This window comes from Taurulus bubalis (assembly GCF_910589615.1).
Source record: "Taurulus bubalis genome assembly, chromosome: 20".
Classification (NCBI taxonomy): Eukaryota; Metazoa; Chordata; class Actinopteri; order Perciformes; family Cottidae; genus Taurulus; species Taurulus bubalis.
This window is the reverse complement of record NC_136608.1, coordinates 10214096-10238482: the sequence shown is the minus strand read 5'-3', so window position 1 is coordinate 10238482 and position 24387 is coordinate 10214096. Positions and strand designations below refer to the sequence as shown.

At 42.0% G+C, this 24387-nt stretch overlaps 1 protein-coding gene across 1 annotated transcript in view; it reads right to left on the bottom strand.

The window, feature by feature from the left end:
* wnk1b (WNK lysine deficient protein kinase 1b) overlaps positions 1 to 24387 on the bottom strand; it is a gene marked incomplete at both ends in the record, with an annotated part of 74789 nt that overhangs the window by 9512 nt on the left and 40890 nt on the right. The window contains 21 exons of the mRNA XM_079236124.1: positions 567 to 623; positions 974 to 1044; positions 1127 to 1446; positions 1776 to 2679; positions 3598 to 3744; positions 4090 to 4141; positions 4338 to 4448; positions 4735 to 4851; positions 5045 to 5195; positions 5339 to 5409; positions 6843 to 7067; positions 9329 to 9403; positions 10163 to 10255; positions 12827 to 14275; positions 16336 to 16641; positions 18720 to 18913; positions 19477 to 19542; positions 19890 to 20073; positions 20183 to 20262; positions 20471 to 20610; positions 21334 to 21422. Coding sequence (XP_079092250.1) covers positions 567 to 623; positions 974 to 1044; positions 1127 to 1446; positions 1776 to 2679; positions 3598 to 3744; positions 4090 to 4141; positions 4338 to 4448; positions 4735 to 4851; positions 5045 to 5195; positions 5339 to 5409; positions 6843 to 7067; positions 9329 to 9403; positions 10163 to 10255; positions 12827 to 14275; positions 16336 to 16641; positions 18720 to 18913; positions 19477 to 19542; positions 19890 to 20073; positions 20183 to 20262; positions 20471 to 20610; positions 21334 to 21422 — 4902 coding nt within the window. The remainder of the gene's footprint in view (positions 1 to 566; positions 624 to 973; positions 1045 to 1126; positions 1447 to 1775; positions 2680 to 3597; positions 3745 to 4089; positions 4142 to 4337; positions 4449 to 4734; positions 4852 to 5044; positions 5196 to 5338; positions 5410 to 6842; positions 7068 to 9328; positions 9404 to 10162; positions 10256 to 12826; positions 14276 to 16335; positions 16642 to 18719; positions 18914 to 19476; positions 19543 to 19889; positions 20074 to 20182; positions 20263 to 20470; positions 20611 to 21333; positions 21423 to 24387) is intronic.

Here is a 24387-nt window from a genome sequence, read left to right as displayed (position 1 = left end):
CACTATTCAGTGTTACATCGGAGGGACTATTCTTTGAGGGCAGCATTCACAGTCACAACAAAACAGTCTGGAAACTAGAGTCAGTTCAATGTCTCCTCTGCCTTGAAGTACCCGGCCCTCCGCTTGTCCCCTTTGTCTCTCTCTGTCCATTTGAGTTCCCATGTCTCATTTCATTTGTCTCTCTTCACCAGACTTTCTTCTATCCTACTTCCTTTTGTCATCTATCATTGTTGTTCATTTAAAGTAGTTTTTCTTTGTAGTTTAATGTATTTATTGATGTCACACTGGACGTTCTACTGTGTTTTATTCCCATGTGTTCTTAGTTGCTTATGATGTAAAAGTAAAATGTATGATGCAGATGAAACATAATGTCTGAGGTCTCAGGTTTCACAAGCTTTTAACATATTCAATATGCACAATATACATGAATCACATTTGTTTTCACACAGCAGAATCACTATTTATACACAGCAGATAAAGCACAACTGTAATCATACGCATTACAGGCTCATACAGTGTTGCATTGCATTGGTAATAGAACACTAAAAATGAGCAAAAACAAACACCTGTATTAGACAAGGTCCAGGGAAGGATGGCAGGAGTTCTGAAGGAGGAGAACTGGCCTAATCCCAGAGAACGAGAGTCGATGAAAAGACAGAGTGGGAGAAAGGAGAGAGAAAATATTTCAAGAAGAGGTTTAGAATAGTGTTCTTGGTGAAGAATGTTAAAAAGAAATTTGCATGCCAGATGAATTGTAAGGAAAGTGAGTAGAAACAACTTGCAACACCTTATCATTTCTAAAGATGACATAATCTGTGGCTTCTTAACCTATAAAAGTGTAGTACTGTAAATTACATTTGTAGTTTCTGGTCTGATAGACGACCACATAATTAAGTAAATAATACAATGACGAGTGCTTTAACTATATTGAAATAACTAGGATTGCTATCGCCGGCTAAACTGGCTCACTCACCGTTGTCCTGGATAATGAGGGTTTGGATGGAGTGGTCTGGCCAAAGGATGAAGCAGGGATGACCGTAGAAACTGAAATCATAAATTCAATAAGCAGCATTATTAAAATGCATGTTAACTGACCCTACACACATAAACATATAAATCCACATACCAATCGGTGCAGGGGTGGAGATAGGTGTTCCAGCGCCCTGGATGAGAAGAGGTGACCCAAGTGACAGGCTGGAGGGGGGCTGAGGAGGATTGGCCGGCTGACTGGAGCCAGGTGTGGTGACAGATGTGCTGGAGGTAGAGCAGAGGCCCATTGGGGACGAGGTACCTGCCACATGGGCTCCAGTGGCGGGGTCAGCAGCTAAGACGTCCCCCTGGGTGGATGGCCCCCCTCCACCTAGATCCATGAAGAGAGACCGCAGCTTCTTCTCCAGAGCTTGGATGTCGTCCGGTTTGCCTTGTGACTCAGTGAAGGCCTCACACCTGAGAAAAATATCAAGGAATGTTTTGCAATTCTGCTCAATGAAAGAAACAAGTCCCGAAAGAACCAAAGCTGGTCTAATTTTGGAAGAATATTAAGTGTTAGTGGGACAAAAGTTTCCCAAATACATACATTCGAGAACTGGAAAAAGGTATGATTTAAAACAGAAACTGTCTGTTTAGAGAATAAATAAAGAAGAGTATCAAACAAAGCATTGGTATGCATCAGTTTTTTCGATACTCAGTTGGTACCAGAAAAGTAGTCAGGTACCAAGTCCTAATAAGTAAATAAAGTAAGGAGACTAAATGGAGACATATTGTCCGTCTCTTACCTGGCATCGCATTCCCCACAGTGTGTGTGCGTCTGCCCAGGCGGGGCTGCCGTCTGCGGCTGGGAGTGGACCGCGGTTGGTTGGACTGGGGGAACACTGGTGGTCACCGGCTGAAGCCCCACAGCGGGGGAGGAGGAGGGAGTGTGGATGGGGTGGGAGGCGGCAGAGGCAGCGATCTGGGGGCCAGAGATGCCAGTGGTGGGGATGATAGAGGAGGAGAGGGAAGGAGTAGAGGAGGAGGTGGGAGAGACTAAAGGATGATCGGAGGAGACTTCACTCGGCGGAAGAGTGGACGAGGGAGGGGAGGATACAAGAGGAAGAGTCTGGGCAGAAGGAGGGGAGGTGAGCATGGTTGGGGGAATGCCGGCAGGTGGTACAGTGGAGGGTACTGAAGTAGCAATGACAGCAGGGACAGTTTGAGACTGAGGCTGGGTGAAAGCCTGGGGCTGAATCTGTGCTTGAACCGGCACCTGTCCTGGGGGTTGGGACACAGGCTGTGGTATTACCTGTGACTGAAGGATGGACTGATTCACCACAGTAGGAGGAGGGGAGGAGGAACAAGGGGGGTTGAGACAGACAGGCATAGAGGAGGGTGTGGAGGAGGAAGGAGGAGGAAGAGAGGCATCCGAGGCGTGCTCCTGTGCCTGGTTCAAATTAGATGGGACAAGTCCAGTCGTAGCATCCGCAGTAGGAGTGACTATGCTCGCCTGTGAAGGGACAGGCGCTGCTGCAGGCTGCAGAAGAGGATGGGTGGAGTGGATTGAAGCTGGGGCGGTACTGGGTCCGGCATCAAACTGGTTTTGTCTGAGCTCAGAGAAGGCCTGCTGTAAGGTGATCGCTCCAGCAGACTGGGACAACCCCAATCCCTGGGCCGGAGTCTGAGATGGAGCCGGAGCTGGAGGAACTGGAATAAAAGAAACACTGTTTTAATCCCAAGTCTGTCGGGTTCACTTTAAGATCTTTAACCTATCCGTACTTCCTACTTTTCATTGTTTGTTTTCATTGACTTGGAAATTGAAATTGGGTCATATGTTCATATGTTCCACTTTCAAAAGGAGGTAAGGTAGCTAAAGACGAACTTCACTCCAACAATGTTATAGGAGTGATATATTAACTTGGTGGAATACTCTTGTATTACCGTGTTATAGATGACAGGTTTCAGCATGTATCAAGGTCAGAGTGTGGAGGGGGAAAAGGTTAACCACTTATAAGCTTGGCTACCTTCAGTCTCGTGGTCTTGATTGGATTTGTCGTTTGGTCCCTTTTGGATAATTCAAAAATTTAGGAAGGACTAAGAAGAATTACAAGTGTTATATTCCAATGTTCTACTAAAGGATCCTATTGTATCTAATTTAATTAATTTCATTGTCCTATTGCATTTGGACAGAACATTTGCACTATTTCATTTAACAGCATTAGAGCTTAATCTGATGAGTGTGCGAGTACACCGACATTTAGTAAACAACTGTGTGTGTGTGTGAGTGTGTTTGTTATAATTAAAGAAAAACGGGGCAACCTGGGTCTTAATTTAGTATTTCTAGCTTTTTTTGCCAATCATTATACTCTTTAAAACGTTTTTTTTTATAATTCTTAAAACCAACATTTTATCTGGAAGTCCAACAAGTAAGTAATCAGTGGTCATAAGTTGACAGGTTATAAGACAGGTTGTAAACAAATCCTTGCTTTGGAAAAGAAAACAAGTGAACTGTTTGTACCGTTTGGTCGTAAGTGCACACAAGCGCACACACACACACACACACACACACACACACACACACACACACACACACACACACACACGCACACGCACACACGCACAAACCTATTTCAGTAGCAGGTGCGTGGGCATGGGCAGGAGAAGGAGGTGTGGGAAGCATTTGTTCCTTCAGCCTGGCTTCAGGTACTGGACTGACGATGAACCTCCGACCTGCTGAATGGACCACTTGTGCTGTTGCACTTGGAGTGATGTCTGGGGAGAGAAGAATGTCAAAACATAGCATTGTTAATGGTTCATCTTCGGTAGAACAATATGCAAACTTCTATTCTACAGTTGACCCGCTAAAAAAGCAACAGGAAGCTTTGTGGATACAAAATAGAAGCTTTAAAGAGAAAATATGGGAAATATCTGTGTGAAAATACTGTCTAGTCTATAGATGCGGTGGAAATGTAATACTGTGCTCAAGGAAACTCCTGCAGAGTGAATGCTCGACACAGATGCTTCAAGACAGGTCTTACAGCTGCCTCCCTGTTGCTCGACTGGCACTCAAAGTGGTGCAGGTTGTTATTCTAGAGCTTTTTACATTGTTAGTTTTACCTGGCATGGGGACAGATATAGCAGGAATCTGCTGCGCCAAATCACCTGCCATCTGTAGATCAACAACACAACATGAAGTAAACACTGAAAGATAGATGGTGTAAAATAAATAAAAGGTATACTGTACAGTGTATATTAGCAACAATTTTAGTATTTTGTCCATCAAGAACACCAGCGACCCCTAAAAAAACAACAAAGAAAAACACAAACCAAGAGAAAGAAATAAAAACTACAAGTGTTGTATTTACCTGGCTGCTTGTGTCTCTCTCCAGGCCCTTCTCATCTGCGTTCTCTATCACCTCTCGGACCTGCTCAATAAATGACTCCCTCTCACTCTCCAGGATGAACTCACTCTGGACCTGATGACATCAGACATGTATGTGTGTTTGTAATATGTCACAGAAACAAAGCTGGATTGTGCTTCCTTTGCCAGTGCGTGGCCACCGAGGCATGATTTTGCTCTGTGTGGGAACCTGCTGATTACTCAATGAAAGGACAAGGACAAGGGTCCAGCAATTATGTGTACTTCAGTGGTTTTGGGTGACAAAGAGTAGATAGCACGCATACTGGCATGTGAAGCATATTCCAGCCTTTTAACAGAGGTATTAATACAGTTGGAGAGAGCAAAAATGACAGTGCGTGTACCATGATCTGGGCGATTTCTTCAGGGTTGTCTCCATCCAGGTCAAATCTGAAAGTCACCATCTTCCTGTTGTGGGTCTCCAGCTGACACTCTGCTACCCTGTCTCCTCGGTTGGAGATCTACACACATACATAAAGAGAAATACAATTAGAAAGAAGAAGACTGAACGTAAACAGATGAGTATCTCTCATTACGTATATTGAAACTCATAACTCTGCAACAACCAATACAAAAAATAACAGTGGTACAAGTACAAAAGAGGATTTGTTGTTTCATTATCATTTGTGTAGGATTTATAGGATGTGCAATTACGTTGAGGACATTGAGTTTCGCCTTTGAGGTCTTCTCATGGCGAGATCGGCTTCGCACAGAACGTCTCTGATGCCGCTTGGTGGAGCGCCCTTCATGGCGACCTCCTCCTCCCTCGTTGCCATCACTCAGACCTGAAGTCTCAGAGTGGCCACTGAGGTACAGAGGAGAAACAGAGGTCAAATGTAAGAAGGGAAAAAGAGGTAAATAGTGAGCGACAGCAACCAAAATAAAACAAAAATATGTGTATATTTGAGCAGTTAAGGTATTGTGTTTGCTTGTTAATGCATGTATTACCTCTCTATAGATGAGAGAACTTGAGGTGGCTGCAGTTGGGACTGGGACAGCTCTGAAGACTGAGAGGCAGACTGAAACACACACAGGCACATGAAAATACATACACACACACACACACACACACACACACACACAAGATGATTGCCATCAACACACAAACACCAGGGACATTTGGGGAAAGAAAATGCAGCGGGAAGGCATGAAATATAAGCAAACTGTGACCAAAATAAAAAGAGAAAACTAACTAGATAGAAAGAAGTGGGGTCATGATTTTAGAGTAAGACTATATAGAGCAGAACTAAAACTAGAGCATGGAACAAAAGTAACAAAGCAAGAACTGCCCAAAAAGAGAACAAAAAAGGTGCATACAGCAACTCCAATTGCACATGCAACCCTGCTTCATAATTGATAAACGTCTATAAATGATGACTTGGATATTAGAAAAAAACAATGGTAAAAGTTAAACTCTTGCACTGGGACCAAACAGAGATCTGCAGACAGTGAAACATGGATTCTATGAGACATGATTTATTTGTAAACTGTCTCTGACATCACACCAAAGTCATTGTTGCTCTTCTCAAAACAAGCCACAAAAGCTATTCAACAAAAAGACAAGCTATTTAATGTAGTAAAAAGAAATCAGAATATGTCTGCACATCAAATGAGCCTACAATTGCAAGCCAGTCATTAATAATCACTAAAAAGTTAATGCCCTGTAAATGCAGTACCGTTGCCAAATACCCAACATCAAATGAAAACAGTTCAGATTATAACTTTTATATAACTACCATCCAAAACCGTTACTGTAGGTTTGCAGGATATTGGCCCTCATGCAATGAAACCAGAGCCGCTGTATGAGTCATATGCAGAGACTCAGCCTGTCTCTAAGTGGAAACACTTTAGAAACATAATTCCTATGTCTGTTCACCACATTATCATCATCATGGCTTGCCAATTTAGTTTTTTTAGATTCTAATCGGCATATTTTGGCACAGAAATGTAAACATTTCTCTAGTTGTAGGGAATTCTCCAACAACTGCCTCTGGTCCCTGCCCAGGCTCATCTTCTGCTGCAGTGACATCATCTACTTGGCCTAATACCACCATCTCATGTGCACTTGACCGCCTCCCATATTACTCATAGCCGCTTTGCTTCAGTTTGTTTAGCACGTGTAGCATTTTAAACTATTCCATCTTTATTTCTGTCACAGTATGAATGTGGATAGCTGCACTGTTTATATTTATATTGTTTAATTGCTTCGGGTCCACATGTTTATGCAGTCAAGAGAGTTTAGTGAATCTAACTACCAAACAAACAGATATATGGATATGGGTAAGAATATTAAATGTTTTTTGCATCTTATAATGACATGCAGTCCATCCTCTCTTTCAAATGTGTATCATGGAGGTATTCCATAAAAACAATGTTAAAATCCCAGGCACTTGAAAAGGATTCAAACAACTCCAGCATTCACGTGCCGGGTCTGACCGTCTACCACCAGTACCTGGGGCGGGGCTTCCATGGGAGTATCAGGCGGGGCGGTGACTACACTGATGATTGGCACCACCGTGGCCAATGGCTGAGGCACAGGTATGGGCACAGCAGGAGGAGGAGGAAGAGGAGCAGGAGGAGGAGGAGGAGGGGAAACAATAGTAGGCACCACCCCAACAGAGTGTGGCAGAGAAGAGGGGAGTAGCACCAAGGAAACGGAAGATGGAGTTAAGCTGGGCTGAGAAGAGGAGGAAGGGCCAGAAGGAGGAAGAGGAGGAGGAGCCAGAAAGGGAAAAGAAGGGAGAGAGAAGAAGGTAGATAAGGCCGATGACAGGGAGGAGGAAAAGGGAGCAACGTCAAAGGGAGGATGAGGAAGCAGATAAACCAGAGCAAAGGCAGATAGCGTCAATCGCTTTGGTAATGGAACAGTGAGCTAAAGCTGGTCTTTAGTTTAACTGTTGGTTCACCTGAAAAGCTTCACATCAAAAGACGACTTGCCTCTATGAGCTTATGAGTCTGGTTCTTTATTGATCTCCATGATAAATCATGTTAAAATAAAGACACAAGGAAAAGGAGCCACCTATAGTTCACTGGAGCATTGGTCAAGCCCATTAGTGACAACATCTCAAATTAAACAACAAACTGTGACACAAAGGTTGTGTAAAACACACATGACTGAAGATCATGCAACCACAAATATATCTCAACAGGCAACGTACATCGTGGTACATTGTACAAGGTATCTTTGTACAATGCAGATAGGCAACACTCTTAATACCATATTAAAAAGTGATTTAATGCTGTAAGCCTACATTGAGTTGAAAGGCATTGAGTGTTCGTGAGGTTTAAACATCACATGCATGTCTTTCCTCATAAAACAGTTGCAAAAGGTGATTTTTCTTAAAAGATATGAACCTGCATTGTTTACATCCGTGCTTACTAGCGAGCAGTCTTCTTGATCCTTGCCTCTGTTGGCACATCGCTGTGTATCTAGGCGCATTACAGCCACCTGTCAATAGAGTTCTGCAGGGACGACGTATTTTTGTGGGCCAAACAAGGAAGTAAACATCTCACTGGTTCCCACGACAAAAAGCTGGTTGGATTTTTCCATTGCTCTGTGTCAATAATACAACCTGATGATAGCTACACGTCTTGTTCAGCAAGATAATCTACACAAATGAACACCGCTTTTATGATTTTAAAAACCTGAATGCAATCGGAAGAAGTAAAAAGCTAATTTTAGGCTATTAACTAGCTACACCACGGTCGCATGACCACAAGTAGACACAACAAGGCTGTGAAGGCAGACTCTGCTCTGTGTGCCTGTCAAGCACAAACACAACCAGGATCCACTAAAAGAAATTAAAAAACTCCACATGGTATCTTTAAATAAACTACATTGTATTTCTTTTGTCCATTTAAAAAGGGGGGAATTATACATGATTGCCTTTTAGCTCTGCCTCCTGTTCAAAATGGCATTTTACAAATTACCCAAGAGGAGTAAACATGAAGTTATATGTAACTCTTTGATTGGACAGTTTCGGCAATTGTCATCCTGCATCCTCAGGACCCTCGAGGGAAATTAAAATGGGATGACTGAGCTAAAAATGTGTTCATGTATTTGCCATCCTTGTTTTAATGAGATAGTTCAAAGGAGCATTACATCTGGGGTGAACAAAGGAGAACTATTAACGATAGACAACAACAAGGGGATTGTCAAACAGAGTCACTGACCAAATCACACCTACAGACACACAAGGCCACCGACAGCACGTACATTACAGCCACATACACTCGCATATGTTCTGGTACCTGAACTAGAGCTAGGTGAGCAGCTTGGTACAGGAAATAAAGATGTTCTATACTGGGAGACGGACTGAGGTCAAAAAACTGAACACACACATACATGTGTACAGACAAGTAGACATGTATAAACACACATAAGGACAAACCCGGTGATAAGTGCAGGCAGCAAGCCAGAGAGTGGAAAGAAAAATAGAAGAAACAGTCTGAGTTGACGAAGAAAAAAGAAGCAAAATGACGAGCAAAACATGCAATAACACAACACTGGCCAAGAATGACATTCAATATAAAAACTGACGGCAACTGTGTGTACATGTGAATGTCCATGTGTGTCTCTGGGTTCCTCTGTGTTTAAATACATCTACAGTAGAGCATGTGGATAAACTAAACACTGACAGAGAGTTGTTTGGAACCTAAACTAACCCAGGCATACAAATGAAGACTGCAATAGGTCAGTGTTTAAAGAATTGGCAGCAGCATAGATTTTAAGCATGTGTGACAAAATGTTCAAGTGTAAATAATTACTACATGTGCAAAGAGGAAGGTGTGTGTAAGATCAATGCAGACATGTATGGAGATCTTCAGTTAAATCCTGCACCTGTCTGCAAAGAGCCAGCTTGTGTCCATTAGGAATGCGTTTATGGAGTATTGTGTTACAAATACAGTATATTTCATTAGTGGTGCCACTTTACGTACCTGGGAAGACGCCTGTGGCAGAGATGTGTGTGTGGGGCTCTGAACTGATGTAATACTGTGACTGGATGAAACAACCTGGAGAGATAAGGGAAAAGAGTGTGAGACAGAGAGTAGAAGGAGAAGAGAGAAGAGGGAGATTACTCAATACGATAATAAATATACATGCACGCCAGTATCTTTTTATGCTTTGATACTTTTTATAGATAGTGCCGTTCCCAGTCTCATCCTGCTTATTATAACCTGGATAAAAGTTATGAGAAACCAGAATTAGTTGGAAAATGCCCCATCTTATCTAATTTAATTTAGTTATTTATAACCCTGTGTCGTTCATTTCCTAATTGGTTGTAACCAATATTACAGTAAAAACAAGTATTTCGTAAACATGGTGAATGTAATTAAGGGGGAATGGCTGTTTTGCCTGTTCAAATAAGGACATTTCACTCATTCCATCATTTTTCTGATCAAAAATATCTGATCTCTGATTAACATCCAATTTCATGCTCAATCAAATCAGTTTAGGGCTGCAATTAGTTCTCCACAGTGGCTTCTGCTGGGGGCAAACACAGTTCCTCAGTACCACTGCAGGCAAAGAGCCCGCTCTGTGGGAGTCGATACCTCGAAGCAAAGGCAACCACTTCAAAGTGAAAGCCGACACACGAGTTATTGCTGTGTAAGCACATAAGATGAGAGTGGAGTTATTTTTGTTTTTAATCTTTTGGGGGTTTGAACATCAAGAGGATGTGGTATTAAAAGTGAGAGAAAAGTGATGAAATGAGAGAAGACAGGGACGACTGAATGTTTCGGTTGCTTCAGTTCTTTTGCTCGTCCTCTTACCTGTTGGGGGTTCCCAGGAGGAGCTGGATGGGTGGTGACGGGGACCAGAGGGGGTCCCGGAGTGGACTGAGCGGTGGGAGTCTGAGCCTGTTGCTGTGGAACAGATTCAGAGAAAGACAGACAGAAGGGTGGACACAGAGAACGAGATGTCGAAGGATATAAAAGGTGTGGAGGGTAGGGGCGGGGCGGGAAATCAAGAGAAATTGGCAATAAGGAGAAAGAAAAACAAGAAGAAAAAAAATCAGAGCATGTTCGCAGTTTATCAAGCAGAAACTGTACATTAGTGCAAACACAAGGTACTTCTGCAGTTCTCTAGTGATCAGCTTCTAGTCTACATATTCTTCTTGTGTATGCACAGATGCACACAGACAACGCTCATTTATACGGCCACAGATATAAGCACACCAATACCAACTGTGTACACAGTTCGTAGTGTAGCATGTACAACAGTACAGGCACAGCACTGGGGTTAGACAGGGGGTAAGTACAGGGATTGTTTTGTACATGCAGGTCAAACCCTTAGTGATTGGTAGTGATATTAAGTCAAAGAAACAAAGTAGAAACTGGACTACAGACACCAAATCCTTTAAACGACTCACCAATGTTTTCCCTAAAACACCCTAACACATCATTTGTGCTATTGAATGCGATAACATACGAGTCATGATTGTGGTTGCCAACTGATGATCGTACTAAATTAAAACCAAAAGCTCAAAACTGCAAACAGGCATGAGTCATGTTGACACATTACCTGATATAATCACGTTCAGAACGTTTTGCAGATAATTAGACAAAAAAATTCCAACTCAAATTCTGTCGTGAATTTAGGTTTTTGAGATTTCATCCAGACACTGTATAATATGTCCTGAGTGCCACCTTTGTTTTGCTCTAAATAGTCCTTTCAGTGATTTTCAAAAGAATCCTTAAAGAAAGTCCGACTGGTTTGAAATGTTACAGATTTTCTTTCTATTTCCAGTCAAGTTAAACTTTGGAATTATTGATTTTCGATCCTGTTCCATTCCTAGTGAGAATCAAGCTAAACAGAGCTGTATCAACCCTCCCTGAGTCCTTCAAAGCAGACAGGACATCCTCCTACAGACGGCTGTGGCCGCTCTGTTGACTGAACCCTTGGAAGGCTTTTTAACAACTGAAGCACAAGTCACCAGACACACTGCTCACCTTTACTTAACATCATAAGCAGTCTCGTAGAGACAATAAATAATTTGACAACCAAGACATCTACTAAATAAAATATATAGCAGGAAACTCAAAAACTTGAGATAGATAAAAGTTAAGGACATGAAAAAACCAACAGAGGGGTGACAAATAAAGACTGAAGGAATTAGAAGAAAGGGCCAGTGATCATAGTGATGGTTCAAAGTAAAAAATGAAGAAAGTAAAAGGTGAAACTGATAATATCAGCATTCTCAGGGTTTAATGAATTTGAACTGCGACCTTTGAACCTTGTGTAGGAAATTGATTTCCAGTGCGGGTAGGAAATGACAAAATAATACGCTATAATAAACAACTGACTAAAAGCCAAGATCTTTAGCAATTACAACACAAAACAGACATAATTTAAAATATAAAAACAAAAAGGCTATCTGCATGGTCACATTGAAAGGTTTGCCTAAGCCCCCTTGATTTTGTTGTATGTTTCTGAGTGTTTGTTCATACAAATCAACAAAGTCTCATAGCGTTATCATACTTCAATGCCTTTCTCAAATTATTAACACACCATTCAATGTGCAGGTGTTTAGAATAAATAGTTATATTTGAATTTTTTTCCCCAATATTCAACATTTGAACGGACTTTGGATTTGTATGATTAAAAATGATTATAATAAGTATACCATACATACAGTATACTGCCACAAACACACATTTCTCATATACATTCGTATATGAACATACAGACAACACGTTACTTACTGATATTTACAAATACATCAAATGCACATGAACACAGGAGGGGGCTTAGACTGCTTATAGAGCTTGCACAACAGAGTTCATCTCAAAGACTACCTTCTGAATGTTGCTTTTAAAATAATTATTAACACAGAGTCTTGTGTTGGATTTCAAATCAAATGTTTCTGGTCTTGGTTGAACCCAGATCTACAACTATGTAAGTATGTTAGTATCGCTGGAAGCGAACATACTGTGAGAGATTCTGAAGGCAGATCATGGGAATCTCTCTGTTGTGTTGATACGACTGGAGAGGATTAAAACCAAAAGGCTACATGATGACAATACGCATCAACTGGGGCTCCTGGGTTGGTAGGGTAAAACAAAAAAAACAGCAGGGATTGTATCACAGGGTCAAATTACTATCATAAATTAATTCAGCTGCTTTTCATAGAAAGATTCACTTTAATTGATGGATAACAACTCTTTATTTCTATTTTCAATGTCTTTAATCCATTCTAAACAATATGTTTTTGATGTCTTACAATTACATGCAAATTACCTCATGGGTAAAATATCAGGAACAATTTGGTCTATGGCAATATATATGAAAATATTAAATCAATGAGTTGTTGACAATTTGTATTAAAATGTATCAACAGCTGGTTGTGGAACTTTGCTAAAAAAAGCAACTTGTGTCATTTCAACTAGTAATTGACCCAGAGGTGAAGGGATGTTCTTAAGGTCTAGACTCACTACCAGAGTGGGGTTAGCGGCTTGCATGGCCAGCAATGACTCATGGTATGTCATATCGGGTTGGGCTGGTATAACCCCTCCATGCCGAGCCCAGGCACTCTGGATCAGAGACTCCAGCTGGGTTGACGATGCTGCCCCAGGCTCGGTGGAAGGAGTGGCAGAGAGAAAGCTCTGCATGGAGGGTGGATGTCCCTGGGGATCTACGGGGAACACTCCTCCGCATGAATCGTAGAGCGCAGCGGAGGACGAGTGAGGGATGGACTGAGCAGCGGAGAAGTCGAATGGAGGGAGGAGAGGAGGGGGAGGAGGTGACTGGAACTCTCCGGCATCAGAGGAGGCCATCGAGTCACTCGAAGGTTCTGGGCTTCTGTCTTTTGTGGCTACACCTATGTGGTGAAGAAGAAGACTTCCTGGAGGTAAGGGGAGCTCGGGACTGATATATGCGTACATCTCTTCTGTCACCGGCTGGAGGCGGCTGTACGTGCCTGAACCACTTGATCCGGTTCCAGTGTTGTCCTCTAGAGGGAGGTCCATGGAGCTCCTTCTGGCCCGGTAAAGTCTGGATGCCAGGAGGCTTGGGTCTCCAGCGGCCGCTGCAGCAGCAGCAGCGAGATGGAACTCAAAAACACTTCCAGTTGGTGGTGGGCCCTCAGCCATTACTGGAGGGGCAGACATCGGGAAAGCCGACGAGGAGGCATGCTGTGGTGGAAGATAGCAGCCATCAGACGATGAAGAGGAGCAGCCAGTGGGCGCGCTCATGAGAGGCAAAGATGGCGGGACTGGGCTGTGTCCACTCAGTCTTTGCATGAGGTGTGCGTGCAAGAACCCTGGTTGAGGTGGAGGAAGAGGATCAAAACCAAAACCAGCGGCTGCAGCTGCTGCTTGCCTCTGCTGATGGAAACTCAAGTGGCCAAGCTGGTGTGCAGTCATTGGGTATCCTCCATATGCCATCGCTTCATAATGGTCCAATAAGGCAGCTTGATTTAGACTTAATCTCCTCACTGCTTCCTCGTGCTCTGCTCTCATGTCATTATAGGTGTATAAACTTGGGTCAGATTGTCCTTGGAGATGCAGCGGCTCACCAACACCAAGTCTTTGAGCAGCTGCTGCAAAACCAGGATTTACCATGAAGAGAGAGGGCGTCTCGACACCCTCCATCCCAGAAAAGGGATGCAGGCTGCTCCCATAGCGAGTGTAGGCAGGCTGGAAGTGTCGGGTATGTGCCTCGAGAATGGACGTGCTCTTGCGCCTCTGGGTGTTGTAGGCCTTTGGAGGCCCAGTGGGAGGAGGCGAGAAGGAAATGGGGCGCTCAGGGATGGAGGGGAAGAAAATAGTAGAGGGGTCTGGGAGAGTTTGGAGAGGGATGCTCCCTCCTCCTCCTCCTCCTCCTCCTCCTCCTCCTCCTCCTCCTGTGCTTCCTCCTCCACTGTAGGGGTGCGGTATTGAATGCTGCTGCGACAATGAGATACAATGAATTTAAGAATGAGACTCAGAATGAGAGAGAGAGTACCACAGCAAAGGCCCACATGAAATGGAGAAAATAGTAAAGAGCATCATTTCAAAGCACTACCAAGAGAAAGAAAAAGGGAGATATAGTCTCTCTCACATCAGAAACAAAAGATGTGGTTAAAATAGGACAGGATATACTAACAGCTGTAAAAAGGAGTGATGAGATCAAACATACAGGTAACGTTAAGACACAACGCTGCAGTCGAACAGACAGACAGGCTAAGTGACAGACTGGATAGGCACAAAGACGAGCAGACAACCCAAAGACAAGACAGTAAGGGGGAGACAGAGATCACAGGTAGATACGCAGTGGGGTAGTTTATATAATATAATACAAAGAAGAGGAAGGCCAAATAAGCTCAATATCCTGACGCACCTGCTCTCAGGAAAATTGTCTTTTAACAAAGATTCTTTCTGCAAAACAATGAACTTCCAACTACGTAGCTGCAACTTGACTTTCTATTCTAGACAGTCTTCACTTGTAAAGTAAAAACTCTGAAAAAGAGGCAAGCTGGTGGCCGAGGGGTGAACCTTAGTTGCACAACAGTCGCCATCTTTCCCTTCCCTCATTTCCTGTCCCCTCTCTACTGTTAGCTGCATAATAAGGGAACACAATGCCCCAAATTGGCCTTAAATAAGAAAGCCCAAGGTAGCTTCTGGAACTCGAGCCAATTCATTTATTCTCAATTATTTTACATTTCTGGTACACAGGAACCCGTTCTCACTTCTAGCTCATCAAATAGCGCCGCTTTGTCAGTACCTCGACGCACTGAGGTCCCCATTAGCAACTGTATGCAACGCACTGGGCTTTCAATTGACTCAATTGTAAATCCTCAAGCGGCATTAGTGGACGATAAGAGAGTGACGTGGTATAAAGTGTGTGTGAGTCTGCTAAGGGAGGGCAGGAGGGGTGCTCGATGGGTCAAACAAACACAGGACATTAACCACAAAACCATTGTTCACGGCTTGTGTGAAACTAAAAGTAAACGTTGACTCATTTTGTCACGATTATTTTTGTCACGTTAATTGTGAGAGTTACGTAAGTCGTGAGTATCGTTAGTCCCGTGATTCGCTATTCAGGCGAGTTATTCATCACGCGAGTCGTTCAGTCAAGTGAACTTCAACCACGATCGTTTCCTAAACCTAACCAAGTGGTTGTGTTTCCTAAACTCAACGTAATCAGACTCAGAGGGGTAACTCAGTGCGTCGATCTCCGGACGCTGCTCTAGTTGGGAGTGAGAATGTGTTGTATAAAGCAATGTTTTGTACTCTAATAATTTTGTCAAATGAGCAGTTTTCCTGATGGCACATGCACATGATATTGGACATTTGTATCATAGAGCAAAGTTAAAGGTAATCAATCTGTATTCAATATGAATACATGGCGGTCTAACAGAGGGAGAAAGAGAAAGCTAAAGAGAGGTGGATGGTAGAACGAGACTCACAGCGGTGTCTGAAAGTAAACTAAATTTGATCAAACTCTGAAGTCATACTAATCAAGACAATGGTGCCATAAAATGTCTTAAATAAGAAGAAAAAATGTGATCAATATGTTAACTATGAAGAGGACAGAAGCTGAATGCATATGCATATTTAGTGAAGGAGGTTGAGAAGGATACAGTGCTACTAAAATAGTTCATGTTTTTCTCAAGTGTGCATCTCATTTTGCATTTTCAGTGAACAAATAAATTAAATTCCCTGATTCCATTTGGTTGTTTATGCATTTCTCACTTGGCTAGCTGTTCAAAGCTGTGAGAAAGAACTGCATGAGTAATCAAGCTGTTTCATTAACAATCCTTTCATTCACTGTGTCGTCCAGCTGTGCAGTGAGAACAAAATACCAGGACATTAACTTTGGCAGTGGACACTCCCAACATGTTTAAGCAGTTGTATCCACTTCCAGACACCAGTGTGAGCCCATCGCTCATCTTTCTCTCTCCCTCTCCCCCTTCTCCGGTTGTCACCAACATTGTGGGCCTAGGGGTTTTAGACTGTGAACCTACAGGGGTGGAGAACAGGGCAGGTAGGCTGGCCCTCCGCTGCCTGGCCCCGGGCAGAGAGGAGGCCGAGTGAAGGGGGAGGACCGTCTCCAGGGCCTTGGAGAGGCGCCCAGCGAACGTGTCCCTCTCAGCTGCGAGAGGCATGCAGGGGGAGGTGGTGGAGTAGGAGGATGAGGAGGACAGGTCTGGAGGAGGGGTGGAGGGCCGCTTTGGAGGAACGGCCTTGGGCGGAGGAGCATGGGAAAAGGAGTAGGAGGAGGGAGGGACGCAAACAGACATGCTACGACTTCGACGATGGCGCAACGCAGGCTGTAGGCCAGGGAGGGGTGAGAGGAGAGGATGGGACCAACATGAAAAACAAACAAAGAAATTTAAACACGCAAAAAGTGAACTAAACATAGAAAACAGCAGCAAAATTAAAACTGAACCAAAGGATGTGTAAAAACTTAGAGGCTCAGTGAAGAATACAGAAAAAAAGACGTATTACATCAACAAAAGAAAATAATAGCTCCTAAATTATTAATTAAAGAGAAAAACACAATCTGTAAATGGGTGATCATTGCATTGATGACTTTGTAGGAGTAACCGTTTCACTTTTTCCAACAACAAATTCATAGCGAAACCTGTTAAAAAAGTTAAAGACAAAAAGCATAAAGACCCAAAATAAATATAAATGACCTCATGAACAAAAAGGCAATAAAGAAAAATTAAATACGAACTGAAACAGAACAATGACCAACGAAAAAAAATTAAATTCTAAACTAAACAAAATAAATTAACCCAATATTACATAAAAGGAGAGAATGGTTATTCAAGATATTAATTGAAGTAGTTATTTCATGTGGTAAACCTGCAAGTCAGTTTGTCAGAATAGAAATGACCTTCTTGATAAATGTCCTTAAATTAAGTTCAAACCATCATTAAATTATTCAATCAATCATCCTACGAACTGAATAAATATCCAGTTGAACCAAATCAGTCAGTGTAAGAGCATCGGTAGCCGAAGGTCACCAGATGGAAAAGTTGTGGGACATTAAATAAGAACTACGTATAAAAGTGGCCCAGAGCAAGGGATTTGACTCATTTTCTGCTAAGCGGTCTGCAACGACCAGCCCTCGTCCTGGTATTTATTACACTCCCATGTTGTAAAGAGGTTGTTTTAACCACATTTCTGTGATTGCTCAACAATTAAGGATTATGGTGAAAACAACAAGCCATGCTCAGCAAAGATCCCTGAGTGAGTTCAAAATATGATAAATTAAAATCCAGGTAGATTTTAGTAGAAACCTAGCTCAGTTAACATTGTGAAGATTTGGAATATATTGGTATTCAATAAGAGTGAATAGACGGGCAAATAAACAAATGAGGTGGACTTCTAATTTCAAAAGGGAAAAAAGTTTCAGAACGTTATCATAATTCATCTGAGAGGAATTATTTCATTGGGAAAATTCTTAAATGGCAGTAATAATTCAAACAAATGCTGAGCTTTTCATCCCACTTGTTCCGCATTCCTTCCTGAATATGATGCTTCTGCCTGAGCAAAGTAAAACACAGGGGTGTTGATGAGTTTCCAAGTAAATAAACTCAACTATCAATGTATGAAAACATATTTAAAATACGAAAACAAATATACAACACAAGAAAGAAAAAAACCTAAATAAACAACACATGTGAAAAATAGATGCGTATATGAGGGGGCATTACTAAAACATGGATTTTAACACACAGAATGAGGAGGATGGATGGAGGAAGAAAGAAAGAGGTAACTGACTGATGAAATGGCAGCATTGAGATAAAGAGGGATGCATGGCATCTGGTACGCTGAAGAGAAAGTGACTTACAGATTTAAAGATGAATTACAACAAAAAGGGAATGCTTTGCTGGCTAACTATGAAATAAAGTGTTTGACCGACTACTTGAGTTACTGGTCTGCTGGCCATTAACTGGGTGAGAAGAGACCGACTACTTAGCTGACTGAATAAATATCAGATTCTGTAATTAACAAACTTTTCTTAATGTCTTAAATACTGGCTGACGGATGTGTTGCTTTCTCTCTAAGCAATGCAGTAAGTTACCGCCTCAATAGGCAAGAAGAAGAAATCAAATACCTTCTAGTCCTCCTCTTCTTCAGGTCATAGGAGATCATCTCCAAATAAAAATCCATCAACAACATGCTCTTGTGTATTTAGTTCAATAAATTGCCAGCCTACTCACAAACACTGCAAGCGTCATTCCTACTCACTCCCACTCCAAAAACACAATGCAGTGCTCACTTCAAGCTGACCAGTAAGCTGTGAGCATAAACCGACGTATTGAGCACGAAGTCGTTAAATGCATTTGAGACCTGCACGTGCGTATCGTCCAATTTGGATGATAAGGCCACTCACCATTGGCTGCGGCGGCTGGGCGTAGCCCGGATGCTGCTGCGGGTTAGCAGAGGGGGTGGAAGGGTAAGGGGTTTGGGGCTGGGAAGAGGGATGGGAAGAGTGGGAGCAGCTGTAAGACATGGTCAGCTGACCCAGGTGGGGGGAGTCTGAGGAGAAAACTGAGGAGCCCTGGCCGCTGTCCAGACCTCCTTCAGCTGAGAGAGAGACAGACAAAGAGAGATTTGTTAGGGTCACCTTCAGTCAAAGTAAAGACTTGAACAGAAGCTCAAAATCAAGCCAGTATTTACATGGAAACAATCTGTATATCTCTGTAGGAATTTGCAGTCCATTTATACAAGCCACAGGGGAGCACAAGCTGTTTATTAAGAGGCACAACAACAACGCATGAGTAACTTCAGTGGCACACAATTAAAAGGAAGGAAGAACTTATAGTGAGTTCCAGTGTTTTTCATTCACAATAGGATGACCGCAAACTGTGCCACACTTGAAAAGTAACTCAACAAATCGCTGCCCCGCGTTTACGATATGATACTGGAATAACCCTCTTGGCTCCTGGTGAATATTGTTATGGATGTATGCAGTCATTTGTCACATGTTTCACATGTTTCACAAGTGCTGGAAGGGTGTCTCATGGTAGTCTTAAACAATATTTTAGGCATCTTGAAATGTATGTCATTTATGAATACAACATGACATTGGACAGAGATAACATAATATCTGTGCAGAATGTGACGATGCTGTGCTCTGTGTATCTTACATGCGTGTGAGATGCCCGTCTGCTGATAGAGAAGCTGCTGCTGCTCCACTTCAGTCTCCTCTGCTTCTACCTGCAGACAAACAAACACAAGCTGGGGTCAAGGTCACAAGGTCCACACTCAAAAAGTAAATTCTACAACTGGACAAAGGGACCATGTGGACCCTGAACATATCAGTATTTCTACTGATCAGTCTGTTGTTCCAACAACCAGGTGAGTGTTCCACAAGTATAAATATACTAACACACATGAAACTAAGATGGCTAGCTTATTGTTCCACAGACCTGTGTGTGAGAAGATTTGAGTGTCTCTTGCTGCTGTTGATGCTGCTGTTGCTGCTGTTGCTGTTGCTGCTGCTGCTGCTGTTGCTGCTGCTGCTGCTGCTGCTGTTGCTGTTGTTGCTGTTGCTGCTGCTGTTGCTGTTGCTGCTGCTGTTGCTGCTGTTGCTGTTGCTGCTGTTCAGACTCAAGTTTTCTCTTCTCCTGTTCTTCTCGTACCAGCTGCCTCTGTTCTCTCTTCCGCCGGATCAACGACACGCGATCCTTGATAGCTTTGGCCATGGTCTTATGGTCACCCTCAGCAACGTAGCCGGACTCAACCTGTGGAGTTTGGTGAAGCCACAAACACTATCTTAACAAACAGGACCCTCGTCCATCTCTTCTTACCACACAGTTCTGCTTATCCAACATCCTTCCATTCTGTACATACCATTTCCTGAGCCACATCTTCAGGCACATCCTTGTTCAGATCAAAGGAGAACTCGATGGCTTCGTTGTCTTTGTATTTGCCTGCAAACAAGTTAACAAATGGCTGGTCAGGAAGCTGCCCCTCTGTTTCCTTTGGAGTAATCAAAATCTACAATGTAAAAATAGTGTTTATGGTTATTAATACAAAAGTATCTGTTTATGGAACCAAGACTTTAGAAATATCAGGCAATACAATGGCTTCACTGTGTTAAGGAGCTTAATTAGATGAAGAAACACAATTACTCCTTGCCTTTGAGCTTCTTGACGTCTTCTATCCTGAGCCAAAGCTTGATGGCAATCATTTCCCCATCATCCTCTTCTGCCAGTTCAACCCTGACCCCTGTGTCCTCCTGAAAGAACGCATGGTTCAACAGGATCTTTATAGCATACCTGGAGGAACAAGAGAAATGAAGAAAGAAATGTAAGAGGGGATTTACTTCTTGATACCAATTAGTTCAAGACCAGCGAAGACCTATGAGCTGATAAGCTAATAGGACAGACATGGTATTTCATTTATACGTTGAGAAACACAACATGTTGACAACAATGAGTCCGAGGACAGTCTGTTTTCCACATATATATATATATATATATATATATATATATATATATATATATATATATATATATATATATATATATATATATATATATATATATATATATCTCATTGTGTCAAATAGACTGAATGATAGACCATCCATCATTTAACTATTCTTCCTTAAGACACTGTGAAGAAAAAACAGACGGAGGGAAAGAGACTTTAGCTTTGATTTAGTGTCTAAAGCGGCAGACGGGACGGTACGTGAGAGTTTTGGCAGACCCACAGAACTGAGGACTTCTTATTTCTGACCAAGAAGCTGAGAATGAGAAAATGATTAAGAGAGAGGGGGGAGTTTGCCCTCAAACATTATTGTGATCCCTTTCATTTTTAACAAAGTAGGAGATTGATGCAAATGTTGTCTATACAGTAAATTAAACAATAAATCTCAGTTGCAGAGTCCATATAACATCCATAAATCCAAAGATGATACTACATATAAACAATGCAGAGCGGTGTGTGTGTGTGTGTGTGTGTGTGTGTGTGTGTGTGTGTGTGTGTGTGTGTCTCACCTCTCATCCTTGTTTGTTCGGATGCAGCCCTCTATAATCTCCTTCACCTCAGGAATGGCTACCTTGTCAAAACTGCCGGGCTTAACTCCCTGCAAACACAAGAAGAAGAGCAGTGAAGACAAGGAACCTTTCAGTCAAGCTCACATACACACACTAAAGGGTAGTTACACTTGCTGGAGTTTGGGATAGAACTGAAACATCCTCACTAATGTATAGGCGATATTTACCATGGACTGCCATCTTCTAAGACACACACAAACACACAGTTATTACATGTGCTATTCATTCATGGTAATCTTCATTTTGTTTAAGAAAACATTTAAACGCTTGCTTTCTGTTTTTTGTTTTGCCTCCGTCTGCAATGCACAACACAATTATTCTTCAGAATAAGGAAATAGAAATCAGGAACAATGAATTAAAGAAATACGCTGAAATATGGACCAAATTAGAAAGTGTCAAAAGACTGAAATGCCAAAATCCTATTACATACTGCAGGATTAACTTTGACTAATTAAATTAAATGGAACTTTGTCTGAGATACCCATTCTGCAGTTAAAATTAATGAGCCATGCAAATAGAGCATTTTACTGTCAACAGTATTTTAAAATGGTTAAACATTTGACAGATAGGGGTCCTGAAGTAAGACGGACAACTTTTAATGCCCACATAAACCCAGATATCCTCTCAGGAATACATCATTAATCACAGCTGTCTAGAGCCAATTAAGAAAACTAGGGGCCATTTTGATGGATAAAACAAATAAAGGGCATCAGCTGGGACTCATTCTCACGCCTAATATCAATAAAAGGCAACACTGGAAATATTCTCAAAGAGAAAAACAGCTAACAGACAACAGGAACAACCTATAGTTTCATGACGCAGCACAATGCAATGCAGGGGGTTAGTTAATGTTAGCTTAATGTGAGAAAAAAGTCAGAGTATTACACTTTTTGGCACAATAAACTAACAAGGTACCTCTAAAAGGCCCATCAAATCTTTAGGTAGAACATTCAAAAGTCTCAAAGCTCGACAGAAGGCATCTTAATGACCAGCCTAGTTGTTCAAACATTGGAGGGTCAAAATAGAAACAGCAGCAAAGTCAAAAAGGAACGGAGCTGAAGCTATATCCTGAATGGATAACAAGGTAGCAAACCAAAATGACTACAGACAATACCACAATCTCTCCATCTGTCTTACACCTGTATGGAGAATGCATCATCCAGGTAGACCCCACAGTTATATTAAGATAGATCAAAACTATTTCCAGCAGAAGTTAGTTTCCTTAAATCCCACATTATATATTAAATATAAAATCACAATGATAAGTGCATATTGGAAGCAATAAAAACTCAAAAACACTTGAGTTTAAAAAAGCTGGACAAAGACGAGAAAGTAAAAGAGAGAAAAACAAACAGATGCTATGAATGACGGAGAGACAGTTGGACAGGTTTAAGATTCGTCAAATAAAAGGTAGGGGACTCACCTAGAAAATAGACAAGTAGACTAGAGACCTGTTGGACTACAGAGGTCTCGGGAAGTTGTGTTCAGTCTAAACTAGCTTGTCCTTTTCAGCCTGTTCATGCCAGCAAATGAGCACCTACTCCTGCTCTTGTCCTGCAGCGCTGTCTTCCCTTCCTACTTTCTTGGCCCGTTTCTCTCCTGCAACCCCCCAGTTCACCATTATGCAACAACCCCCCCATCTCGCTCTCTTTCTCTCCGTCTCTCTCTCTCTCTCGCTCACACACATGTGTGATTCCAAGGCCAAACAAAGTTAGGAGTAATGGAGGAAGTAATGGTATTAAGTCTGACAGAAGAATGGAGGATGAAGGGGAGAAGGAGAAAGCAAGACTTCAGTTTAACAAGGATGATTGGCGGTCAGGAATGTTCCAGAAGGAAAAGAACCACGAAGGACGTCAACAACGTTGTATGTCACCGGACAGTATTTTAAGTATATCTGCACAACCCATGTGCTCTCAGAGGGGCCTTACAGTCATACAAAAGAACACCAAGTGTCTGAAACGGCAGTATGAAGGATATCAATGTGAAAAATGTAGATGTCTATATGTATGAATACGGTTCATTGAGGTGATTCTTCCTTTTGTTGTTCCCAACCTTTGTGTGACCCTTCTTCTGGTTCTGTACACTAATATATCAGTTATGTCCTGGACAACAATTTATTTTACACTTGTAGTGGTCTGAAGAGTTAAAATGTTCCAAAACAAGAAGAAAAGATGAATAGAATATCTGAAAAAAAGTAAATACATCATTTTAAATACACACATTTTTATCCTGCTACCCCTTAAAAAAAAAAAAAAAAGGGACCCAAACACAAAGTTGGCAAATTGAGACCGATGGGTGACAATGCGAGTCTGATATTGATACAAGATCAAAAGCAAATACCTTAAACTTACGTTATACCTTAAAAAACATCTATTTGAACGTCATATCCTGTTATTGACCAGTCAGAGCAACTGGTAACTGTCTCATTAAGCTTAACCGTCATTAAACCTTTTGTGTGCAATGGAGCGCTGTTAGGGTGGATTAGCCAGTGACATGAAAGAAAGCAGGTGACCGGGACACCCTGGGGTTGTCACAAGGTTGTGTGCTTGCGTGTGCGTGTGTGTGTGTGAGAGACAATAACAAATACAGACAACTGCAGTTGGTTGTTTGACACAGTGTCTGGCTCACTGAATAAAACGATCTGAGAAGCATGATGCGATTTCGCTTTCAATTTATGAGATTACTGCGATTAAATTATAACTCAAACACACAAACACAGAGGCTGACGTCACAACGGAAATCTAATTTGGCTGTGTGATTTAAAATGTGTGCGAATGAGACGAGACAATGTGGGCATATGGATTGAAAATACTGTCTGAGTCTATTCTGAGTGGGGAGTTTTTTCTTGAAATTTAATTGAAAGATTCAGAGATATGACAGGAGACAGTAAGACAGAGGACAGTTCTTTTCTCTCAGTGGTGGTTAGAGGCCATCTTATTTGCCGGTTAGATAGAATGGATGGGCAACGAAAGGATTAGATCAACTCCTTTACTG